Raw genomic sequence first — 12801 nt, 5'->3', positions numbered from 1 at the left:
GTATCACAGTTCAAAAAGGATATTGACAATCTGGAACGTGTCCAGAGGAAGGTGAAGGGTTTGGAAACTATGCCTTATGAAGAGAGACTTAGGGAGCTGGGTATGTTGGGCCTGGAGAAGAGACTGTTAAAAAGTGGTTGAAGCATTTGAATGAGTGTCATATTCAGATGGAGCAAGCTTGTTTTCTGCTGCTCCAAAGAATAGGACTCAGAATAATGGATGCAAGCTACAGGAAAAGAGATTCTACCTAAATATTAGGAAGGACTTCCTAACAGGATGAGATGTTAGACTGTGAAACACACTCCCTTGGAGTGTGGTGAAATCTCCTCCTTTGGAGGTCTTTAAACAGAGGCCATCTGTTGGGGGTGCTTAAAGTTCATGCATGGCAGGGGGTTGGACTGGATGGCCCTTGTGGTCTCTTCCAATTTTATGATTCTATTATTCTAATCAAGGAGGACATCTAATCAAGGGGGATTCTAATCAAGGGTCTGAGTTTGCAGGACCTGGGCAAAGCTTGGAGTTGTCTCATCCAGAGGGCCGCCATGAGTCTAGTCGACAAACAACAGTGGATTTGAAATTTACTGCCCATATGGCCAAGAAGTGACCTTTGTCTGCATTGATATCTTTCTAAAACATCTTATTGACAATAGAAGTAACATCTGAGACAAAATGTCTCTCTAATATCATCACTTTTCTTCTCCAGTTTGATTGCCTCAGATGTTGCTGTCAAATAACCACAGTACAACATGTTGGAAGTAAGGCCACAACTTTATTTGCAAACAATTGGTAGGGTTGGCACAAAGCATAAGGTCAGGATCTGTGCAATCAAACCTCCCGATGTAGTCTGATTATCCAAACCGGGCACCCACCCGGTGCTTGGGATGACCTAGGGGCTAAGGAACACAACTTGACCGCAAACCTTGTCTTGCGTTCACCAATTCACAAAGCCCCTAGTCACCGGGAGGCGCTCCTGCGTTCTGGCCCCCGCAATGGCCAAACGCCTGCCCTATTCGCCCCCGGGGACCTATTGACTCCTAAAGCAGAGCTCCATAGCCCTGGTAACACAACGTGCAGATCCTGGCCTATGCTGCCACCAAATTGTGACTAAAAACCACCTAACAACAGCGGTGGGCGGGCGGGAGAAGCACCAAGACTTGCTCCTTTCCACAGCTTGGCTCCGCTCTGCTCGAAGCCAAGCAACCGACTGAGGGAAAGGGCCAGCAACACGGCCTTATATAGGCCTAGGCCCCTCCCTCCCTGCGTGCTGTGCGGGGCCCCGCCTCCAAGGCCCAGCCTACCAATGGGCAGCCTTGGAGGACCGGAAGCCCCGCACCAACGAAATCGTCTCCCAGAGCATCGCAGAGCGGAAGGGCCGCCCCTTCCGCCCCCGCACACCAATAGGGAGCCGGGCAAGCCCCAGAGCACTCTGGGGCTTGTAGTCCAGCCGCGTCTAGCGGCAAAATGGCCTGCCCGGCGAGGCGGGCGACCGTTGCTTTTTAATATCTTTGTCTGATAAAGAAGCCACTGAAGCTTCAAAATGTCGCATGATGTATTTTGTGCTTTTTTGTTCGTCCAGTAAGAGTAGCCTTGTTTAGTGGATTTTGTTGTATTTTGCTGCATGGCCAACACATCTACCTCTGACTATCTTTCCAACAACCAATATGTTTTGTTTATACATTTCAACTAAATACCCTATGTTGATAATTTCACTATCACAATTTTCATGTGTAATTTATTAACTGATTCACAAGTCTTTTCCCCATCTGTCTCTAACAGAATCAGAGTGTAGAGTTTTTTAAACAACCTCATAGGAAAAAAATATTGTACCTACAGTAGCTGCCTTTTTAATCAATTGGATAAATTGGAGGGTGTTATTTATATTTAGTACATCTGGACAAAATTTTGTAACAGAGCTATGCCTCAGCTGCAGTACTGCCATGCTGTACTAGGGGAGTAAGTTGTATTCATCCTGAGGTTATCAAAGTCTTCAGAGACATTGTCTTTATTGTTTGAAGTCTGAAAAAAACAGAAGTTAAATGGACATCTATCAGAGGTGTTTCAGCAGTGATTTCCTCAATTGGCAGGGGACTGGACTATCTTCAAGCTCTAGAAATATATTCTTCTATGCCTATTCAGAAGCACTATTAAATTATTATTACCAATAAAATAGAGAAATTAAAAATAGAAGTATTAATCTTTTGTTCCTATGTTTCTTGGTTTGACAGCATTGTAAATTAGTTTAAGAAGCGAAAATAAACCAGACAACAAAAATATACCAAATCACAAATACACCATATCTCTGCAATGAGGCTAATTCTCCTGGGTAGGAGGTCAGGGGAAGTGAAGGAAAGAGGGCCATCTGGATCACACATTCAACACTCCCTGCCAGGTGATCAATAGAAAGGTCCAGAAAGGAAGCTGTAAGAGAGCTCTTCTAAGGAGACATAGTGTGAGGTGATGACAACAGGCAATAACAAGTATGAATGAACAAAAAGGTTAAGGTAAAGGAGAAATGGATTATAACTTTGGAAGGTTACTTTGAAGTAATCTTCCAAATATATAATCCAGTACCTTTAGAAGGCAGGAAATATTAGTTTATACATCCAACCAACTGAAGAAAGTCAGATGCACTAATGGGGATTCTGTGGGCATCAGTTCAGTTTGCTTGCTAACACAAGATAGAAGTTTTACATTTTTATTTAAAAAGGAGGGGGCTGTTAATATACAATGTTACCCTCTTTCAGCTAAAGAATGCAGGACAGCCCTAGCATATCAGATCTTTATGACCCATTTGCCCATTGTTTCAAGAAATGTGTAATACAGCAATGCAAACAGCCCAGTGAACATTGAGATGATGGATAATCCAAAAGGAAATATAATTTACAAAGGGGTGGTCCAAAGGGGTGGTTCCATTCTGGATCTCCATCTATCAGTTATCTCCCTTCCCTGTTTCAGTCCAAAATCAGCTTTCCCCCCTAAAATGCAACATGTACTCTAAAAGGTTGAGGATCTCTCTGGCACCAACGTCTGGACAGTGTTGAAAGCTGTTAGAGAAAAAAGGAGGAGGGAAGTTCCAGTAACTTGGCAGTTGAATAACAACACAATGTTGGTTTGGACTTCTCAAAGCACCCACAGGACATAAGAGAGGCATTTGGATAACAAACAATAAGGCAGTTGCAATTGCTGATGTTTCAGTAAGGGTTTTCTACACATTTCACCTATGCAGAATCTAATCAGTTTTTTTTTTTGTTTTTTTTATTTATTTTTTTGCAAACTGAATATATATAAATTCTCGGAATTAATTCCAGTTAAATACTGAGTTTCTAATTTACTATAACTCAGCAAAACTGAATTTGGGGGTCTGCAGCCATTACAGCTTCCATGAAAATGCACTTGCACTTGAATTTTCTTCAGACATCCTAAACAGAAACATTAAGAAGATATATAACACTGAAATACTGAATTGCTACAACAGACAAACCAAAAAAATGTTAGTTTAACTACAATTCAATTCTAGTTCCTCTAAAATCAATGCATGGTTGCCTGTTCAACTGCTGCAGAAGCAAAAAACACACACTTAGAATATTTTCCAAATAGTTAATACTTTTAAAGTCCTCAAAACGTAATGAACCAAGATAAGCTCCTTGGCACCTTGAACCTTTATATACATATTCAGAAATAAGTCAAACATACTTTAAGTAATACTTACTTGCCTCATAGGCAAGGACCCCAACTTACATTTTTGGGTACACTCAGGCCTGTGGATCATGTTATGTTCCAGCCTGTCGTTTTCAGTGGGCTTAAGCATGTTTATTTCTCTGCTGTATTGTGGCTTCTGTTTTTAAAAGATGGAGTACTGTATATGTTTATTCTTCACCTACTCTCCAAAGAACATTAAAATGTATTGACCTCCATGAACCCAGTGCTCCTCCTCTTTACTTTCCTAAGAATCATCAACCTATTAAATGTTGTAATTCATTTGATCTAAAGAAGTCACTAGCAATCAAGACAACCATCCTTTGAAAGAATGTGTTTCCCCCATCTACCAGTAGCAAACCAACAGGAGGCTGACAGCTGCCTGAGATTTTACAGGTACTTTTGAAGATTTAAGTGTCTCAGGAAGATAAAATAGACAATGATGTATAACCCCAATGGGTTAGGAATGCAGATCTTTTTAACTCTGTGGCTTATGAGAATGGAAGTATTTTTATAGAGAACAGATTTTTTTTTCTTTGAAAAGGAAAAAAAATTATCACAATTTTGTTTATTATAAAATGAGGTTGCAATAAAAACGGAAATGTAAACATGGAGGAGAACAAAAAAGCAAACAATAAAATGCAAAGGAATAAAAAGTCAAAATGACATAACAATTGGTTCACGAAGCCAATTTTACTCTTCCGTAGAGCCAATAAAGATTCAGTATGGTAACCGAATTTAGCACCAGTTTAGCTCCGCATTAGCCATTCTGATACGTATTTAACAGATCTTTTCATCCTCATGTAATCTAGACATTTTAAACTAGAAACAGAGACAAACCAATTTCTTATAAAACAAATGGAAGTATGTTCTTTACCAGAGGGGTGGGCTTGCCCAAAACAGGCCAATCCATCCCCATACACACCCAGAATCTGAAATTGTATATCCCAAGGAAAGTTTTGTCACTTCATTATTTTGAATTACCTTGCCAAATGTATAAATTGGCAATGAGCAGTTCTAGCTACCACCTTAATTGAGAGAACTGCTCAAGTTGAAGTATGGTGACCAACACATCAACCTGTGGATTAGGATACAAGTAAACTTCTATGTGTTCTTTTGTATGTGTTACAGTTTGACTATAGATGAGTCTGTGGAAAATAAAATCAGATATTCCTTAGAATTAAGGTTATATCGTAAATCCAGTTGTTAGGCCCATTTAGAGTTCATTCAGCAGAGATGTTCTCCATGAGAATAGCAGTTGGGTTTAGGTCTATATGGTATCTATGTCACTTCAGACTGTGTTTAATGTAGGACAACTATCTTTGTTTCTATCTTAGGATCCCCTTTGTTGCATTTTCAAAAATTTTCTAACAAGAATTAATTCACAATTCTTGTATATTTTTCTTTCTCAATTGTGCTACAGCTCCTCATGAAAACACTGCTACAGCATATGTTGAATGCTTCATAAACTAAGCAAAAGAAATTTAAAAATCTAGTAACTAAAAGGAAAGGAAATCATGAGTCTGAACAGGCCGGCCAGAAAAGCTGGCTTCCAGGTGACTTGGGGACATGGCACTCTGACCATGCATTCCCCAAGATGTCTGGAAGCCACACAGCCAATCAGATGGATGCAGCTTCAAGCCACTCCAGGCATGGCATTTTGATGACAAACACCTCTGGAATGTCTGGAAGCCACCCAGGGGTTGTGCTGAGGTCGCCTAAGGCAGCCCAAACCCAGCCCAGATAGGAGGACATCTTTTCCACTCCTATTTGGGCCGGTGACGGAGGGTACCTTTGGGACTGCAGCATGTGTTTGCTATGGCCCTGAGGCATCTTTGGTGGGGGCAGTTTCAAGATGCCCCTTTGTGACCATTTTTTTCGGCCCCATGTCTGTTCCCTTTTGCATTTTTATAAATAGTATCATAGTGCTAACACGTTGAAGCTTCATATGCAAAAATATAATACAGTCGGCCCTTCTTATACACGGATTTTTTATACACGGATTTAAGCATACACGGTTTGAAAATGTTCCAAAAAAGTATAAATTTACCTTGATGTTCCATTTTTTATAAGGGACACCATTTTGCTATGTCATTATATTTAATGGGACTTGAGCATACACGGATTTTGTTATACACGGGGGATCTTGGAACCAAACCCCAGCGTATAACAAGGGTCCACTGTATAGCACCACCTGTTGGTTATTTGGCTGGGGAAGGGGGGTTGTTAACAAGAAAGCCCTTGGGAAAAATGAAGAGTATAGGACTTATTGGTGTCCCACCACTTCTTTTGGTTTCTTTTGTTTAAGATCCTCACATTTCTAACTGTATGAGTAGTCACACACAGCACTATGGCAAAATATGTATATAATTTTACAGAAGTGAGAAAGTCCCTTGGACATTGTTCCTTTACCAAGAGATATATGTTCTCATATGCTCTCTGGAATCCAGAGCTACCTCTTTCATGCTTCTATGTTCTTGGTCCTAGAAGACTGAGATGTCAGATTACTTCTTTTGTTATGGTGTCATTCCTCCCCCCCCCCCCGACCCTTCTCCTGCCAAAACATGTTGACTTTCTCTATGCTGAAAAAACACCAGAGGGGGAAAAAGACTCTTGAACTTGTATTGCTTGAAAATGTAACACAGATGACATACTGTAAGTACTAGAAGGTATATAATGTATCCATACCTATTCAGTGTTTCTCTGGAACTGACAACAGTATACCACCACATATATATTTCTGTAAACAATCATTGCATTCCTAAATTTAACTTCTAAAATGCTATTTCTCAGAAATGTATGAAGTGAGATTCTCTTTAAATTCCTGCACTCACCTTCCTTCCACTCCTAGATCACAGAAGGGCCATTTAAGACCTTCCATGGCCTTGCCTAACATTATATCCCAAATAGAGACCCACCAGTAAAATGCATGCATTCAGCTCCACTGCTTTCTAACAGGACCTAGAAAGCTACTCAATATAGCATTTAGAGAATAAGCCATTGACATTAATCTCTGCAAAGCTGGAAAATAACTCATTACACTTCTTGTTGTGCTCCTCATTGCTTTTCTACTACTTTGCAGTACAGTACTTTATGGATGAGTAATCTGTTCCTGGTGTTAGAGAACCTTTTTGTCCCCAAAGTGAGTCAGAGTGGGTAAATGAGACTACAATAGGAAAACTTAAACCTGTAACGCTATCTCCTAAATCTCTTCTCCCTTGGGGAAATGAAAACTACTGAACTATGTCTTCTCTTTAATTCAGTCAGAATGCAAAAGTTATCAACCATTTATCATCATTATAATCATCATTGCAGGTAAGGTTGTGTGGGCACACAAGAACCAAGTCCAGAGCTTGGAAAAGTTACTTTTGCATTATAATTCCAGTATCCTCCAGCAGCCATCCTGGCTGGGGGAATTCTAGGAGTTGTTGTCCAATACCATAACTTTCCAAAGCTCTGAATAAGCCCAAAAGAAATATAGAGAAAGTCTGACTCTCACCAGCTGGAATAAGGGAAAGTGTATCAGTGATGTCCTTCCCTCCACTAAAACCAATCACTAGGCTAGAATATGAGTCATGTTTCATCTTTCAGACTTTGTATCTGAAGTCAGCCTTCATATTATTTTTGGCACAACCAACAATGAGATCAAACTATCATTTGATGATAAGATAGTAATTTATAATTAGATTTTGTTTGGTATGAACACAACAAGGCAAACCCAACCGCATACTACAGCTGAGTGTCAAGCTAATGTAGGCAAATAATTAACATTCTGGTCCTGTGGCTTCAACATCCCAAATTATACTTAGAATCATAGAATTGGAAGAGATCAGAAACTTCAGAGATTCTTTCACAATTTGTTACCCACCACAGCATAGAACTTATGCCATGGTCAGTGAATACCTTTTCTAAATTCAACTCGACTGCCTCTGACCTTAAGAAGCCATAAGACAGAGTAATGGAAAATGTGCTATAGAGTCTCAGATAACCACAAGAACCATAGATGCTATTCCAGCACTGGAACCTTAAAAGACTTATTTGCCACATTTTTAATAAATCTGGGCTGCTTCAGTGGAGCTAGATTACTCTGTAAAGATTCTAGCTGGGCAGTGGCTTAGAAACAGTACATGTTGACAGTTACAAAGTTGGCAATCTAGCCCTAGCACTGTGTGTTCAATGAATCTTACTTCCAGGTAAACAAGTATAGAACACCATATGGATCCCATCATGCTATTTGCAAAAGTCATGCTTCAATGAGATGTTTTCCATGTGAATCCCCTAAAGTCAAGAATTCCCTGCCCATGGGAAACTAGTGCCAGAGCAAAGGATTCTAAACAGTCCTTTTCTCTAATGTCCTAATTTGCTATGCACAGTGTTTCTGATGTGTAGAACCATTCAAGCATACTATCATGTATACCTACATTCTGAATACATACAGTCCCAAGAAGACATCACATATATTTTCTGTAAGTATCCACTGTTTTTATTTCCTTGGACAAAAGTCCCTTTACAGAATTATCCATGGCTGATATAACTCTAATCTCCATTGTCATCTAACCTTCTCCCATCTCTGTTATTGATTTATTGATCTCTGGCTTCTCTTACCACCCTGTTTGTTTTTGTGCATTATAGTTTTCTCATAACAACAACTGTATTACTTTTAAATGCTATGCACTTCCTGGCAAAACTATTATATTATTAAAGAGTCCTTTTAGCAATGAACAGTTACCAAAAACACAGATTTAAACTGTAACAATCATAAAGCCTAGTTAAAACTTAATTTACAACATAACTTATACATCTGAAAGAATAAGAATGCTAGCATCCAGTGGCTGAACAAGATCTCACAGATAAGTCAGGGAAGGGTGTTAGAAACCATATACGATTCTCTTGTTCAGTATCATACAACCATAAAGCAAACTGAAGACACTGTGAACTTCCTGTTTTACAGAGAGAAATGCTTCCAGAATAATCTCTGAAAATAACATACAAATAATGAATTTAATGAATCAGAATGTGCTCATAAATGATCACAATTGCTTGGAGGTATGTCAGTGCCCAACCTATTCAAATCCAGTGTCCTTCATAGATACCTAAACTGTGAGTGTTTCATGGAGTGAAACTTGTGTTAGGATCAATACTAGTCCTTAGTTCCTTATTTGTTTGTTTCATTTGTATGCCACCTTTCTCTCACAAGGGACCAAAGGTGGCTTTGTAACACAGTGCTTTCTAGTATTCAAATTGCTTCATACACAACTGTCAAAATCCAACAATGCATTGTTAGAACTTCTTTCCCCTTCCACAGTCCTCCATGGTGTCCACTCTACAACAGGATGGTGCAATGGAGACTGCATGGAAGGAGGAAATCAGCCTCCCTATTTGCATTGCATTCCACTATTCTGCTAGCAGAAGTCGGGTACTGGATAAATCCCATTTTCTTGTCATCGTTACAACAATCCCATAAAATAGGTTCATATTGCTCTGTCACAACTGTATTAATTTACACCAAATGTTCGCTTTAGACCATATCTGAGATATCATCTTTCCTCATTTTGAAAATGTTCTTGAAGCACTTTTTGTCAGTATCTTGGTGACACACAAACAAGGCTTCTGTGATCCTCCGCTGAGTCCTAAACATCTACAGTATTTAGAAACCACAATTTCAGCCCTTCCCAAGAAGAAGATTCTGTTTCAGCTACACAATCCAAACTTTCATTGCAGTAATCAGTATTCAGTCCTGGTAACAGTCAGAATTACAAACAGGACCAAACAAGTAAACAGCTTTAATCTTAACAGGTGGTCGTTAGAGATGGAAGTGATTAAGACTTATCAAACATATTAGGAAGCCAAGTGATTAAGTGCACATGTTCTGTCATCTTTCTGCAAGCCAAATTTGTTTATGCAAAACTGAACAGAATGTCATAGGAAGACTATTTGTTAACAAGCGCTTTGCATGTCAAACGCCAATCCTCACCCTTTTAAGTTGGAAACCAAACATTGCTAAAACACTCAGCAGCTTGCCAATTACTCGAATATGTAGTCTGTGGTGAACACAATGCTGCAGGGCATCTACTTTGTTCTGGAAATGTTTGTCTACTATATACACTCAGATCTATAGATAAGTACTTCATATTAGGTGACAGAGACATAAACAGACAGAGTTGTGAGGACACAGTGATACTGAATGATAGCACAACAAAAACTATGAGGGAAGTGGAGAAAGAAACTGTACTGAAACAAGTTGATATAGAAACTACATGAAGTCAAGCCTGATGTACAGAAACTTTAGGCCAGGGTGTGCCTCCAACTAGTCTTTTACCATGCAGTTAATGAAAAACATCATATATTATTTCTCCAAAATTACACAACACCTTTATACATTATATTTATCCTATAGAGGAGTAATGTCAGTGTAGGAAGAAGAGATTACCACACATTGCTTAAAGTGCAGAATGACTGTTCCTCTTGCAAATCCTATGCATCAAACTAACAAAATTTCATATAGAAAAAATGTCAAATGCAACAGCCTTGACTTTTGAAGTATCAGTCATCTTGTACACTGAGAATGGTCCAGTGTTTTTCCTGAGGTGCACAATGTGAAACTATTTACTTTTCCAAAATAATATTTGTCCTCAGTTCAATATAACAAGATAAACAAACAGGTGCTGGTATGATACAGAAATGTTGTTTTCACCCTGAAATTTTGTGTGTGTATGCCTTCAAGTCACCTGCCAACATATGGTGACCCTATGCATTTCACAGGGCTTTTTAAGGCAAGGAGTACTCAGAGGTGGCTTTGCCAGTTCCTTTCTCTTAAATATAGCCTACATCACCTGGTATTCTTAGCATTCTCCCATTCAAGTAATAACCAGAGCTGACCCTCCTTAGTTTCCAAAATCAGACAAAATATCTGGTGTCTTTAGGGTATTCAGGCCTTTTCCCCAAAGTTGACATTCATAACAGACATATAAACTGAGATCTATATATGAAAGCAGCAGCTGTGTGTTTCTCTCTCTAAAGACAACAACAATCAAACCCTAGGGGTGCTGCCACAACTGGCTGAGGGATAAGGCAACTAAACAATGCTTATCCTCACTGCAGTTCTTCAGTTGGGGGAAAAGAAATGAGGTCACTCTTCCTGGATTTCAACTGACAACATGGGTTATCCACATAAAACTGCACACATGTACGTTTTATATGGATTACTGGGAACCCTAACAAAATCCATCTGCCTACATGAGAATACACACCCCATGTGTGTACTTTTCTCACTTTTCCAATTGTTTGAAGCTGGAGGCAGGACTAGCAGATATAACCAAGCTATCTTTCCATGCATTCACTATATACTTGTACTGACAGGAAGGACACTATGTTTGTTCATTGCCTTATACCAAATATTAACTTTCTTTAAAAAGGCATATACTGGCACAAGTTGAGAAGGGATTTTTAAAGGATAAAGGCAGTTATTAAAACAAAACAAAACAAGGCACTTGTTTTTAGGATATTATGGAAATTTTATCTTAGCCTGACTGACAGAAATAACTTGCTTTCCTTTCCCTTCAGTCTTCCTCTGTCTCATTATTCTCAATCTCTCTCACGCATGTACAGATCGAATGAATTGTTGTCAAACTCACAGTGCCACTTGCTCAGCTGATCAAACATACTTCCTGTTCTGCTTCTACTTTCTCAGCTGATCAAACTTAGTTCCTGTTCTGATTCTACTTTCTCGTACAATCTTTTAATTTTGTATATAATTTTCCAATGCACAGAGTAGAAATTCATTTTATTTGTTTTGCTGTTGTTTGTTACCATTGTTCCTAAACCTTCATGTTAATATGTAAACTAAACAGCATCACTAAATAGTTCATAATCAGCTGGATGAAAAGGTCCAACATACTCAGTGCGCTCGGTGAACAATTTCACAAATATTGGGCAAAATATTATATGTGGGAGATAAAGCTTCTGTCCTTAAATAGTATCAATGGAGAAATCCATACTACAATATTCAAACACTTAAGAATGTTGGCATCTCATATAAAATGTTGTACCTGTATGACTTCGAATATGTACTCTCAGTGTTCCATTGCTTGCAAACTTCTGCCCACAATATGGGCAAATTTTTTCCTTCTCCCCTGTATGAGTCTATAAAAGGGAAAAAGGTATAAAGAAATTACTATAATCACTTTTTTAAATTTCCTCTTCCAATAATCTAAATGGTTCACTATGATCTAATAATCGTAGTACTTTACACTGTAAAATTCCTTCACTAATCTTTCCACTCAGTACCAATAAACCAGATATAAATGATATAAATATCTATTATAACTACCAAATGATTTTTTTATTTATTCATTTCTCAAATGGTTTAGCTCACGAAAAATCTATTACTCTTGACTGCTTCTTCAAAATCTTTGGGACAGACAAAAGAGAGATGGTTACTACTTGCATATTTTTACTCATTTATAAAAATAAATAAATAAATAAAAACTTGCACTAATTTTGATTTCTTAATGGTAACCGTAAGTTCTGTAAACTAAGACCATACCCTAAAGTTTGCATTCATGTCCAATTCTACTAATAATATTCTTAATTAAAATTCTAAGAGAGTTTGGCATGCAAAACATTTTCTAAAAGAAAAATTAGATTTGGAAGTTATAAAAACATATCTTTCATTTCAAGCGGTGGGAAATAAATATATACATATGTTTGTTGTGTAACTTGAACTGAAATTCACTGTAAAATATAATAAGAACAATTCACACAAAGCTAATCACATTGAAGTTCCTTGTTTAAATGAGAAAACAAAACACAAATAGTACATAAATATATATCAGACTGCTTATTTTTAAGTGTCTGAAAATGACCTCCAGTGAATTAGTGTGGTGGAAAGTCCAATGAATGGTTGTTTGGCAGCCAACACCATATGCCTCTGGTTGGTCAGATGAGTTCTGTCTTGTAGTTGGCTAGATCTTATATTGAAACAAAGATAGATGTCCCAGTTCAGCCATTGGTACTTTCTATGATAACAGAGTTGCAGCCAATGGAGTATAAAAGCTTCAGACTTCCTATTAATCTTTGGACACAATTTTAGAAGGTAATTATCAC

General features: G+C 38.3%; 1 protein-coding gene across 3 annotated transcripts in view; it reads right to left on the bottom strand.

The window, feature by feature from the left end:
• Positions 1-12801, bottom strand: part of PRDM5 (PR/SET domain 5) — a 106500-nt gene that overhangs the window by 29264 nt on the left and 64435 nt on the right. For all 3 annotated transcript variants that reach the window (XM_042466454.1, XM_042466455.1, XM_042466456.1), the window contains one exon: positions 11745-11838. In XM_042466454.1, coding sequence (XP_042322388.1) covers positions 11745-11838 — 94 coding nt within the window. The remainder of the gene's footprint in view (positions 1-11744; positions 11839-12801) is intronic.

Source organism: Sceloporus undulatus, chromosome 5, assembly GCF_019175285.1.
Source record: "Sceloporus undulatus isolate JIND9_A2432 ecotype Alabama chromosome 5, SceUnd_v1.1, whole genome shotgun sequence".
NCBI classification, from domain to species: domain Eukaryota; kingdom Metazoa; phylum Chordata; class Lepidosauria; order Squamata; family Phrynosomatidae; genus Sceloporus; species Sceloporus undulatus.
Note: the sequence above shows the minus strand (reverse complement) of the source record. Positions and strands in the feature narration are given on the sequence as shown.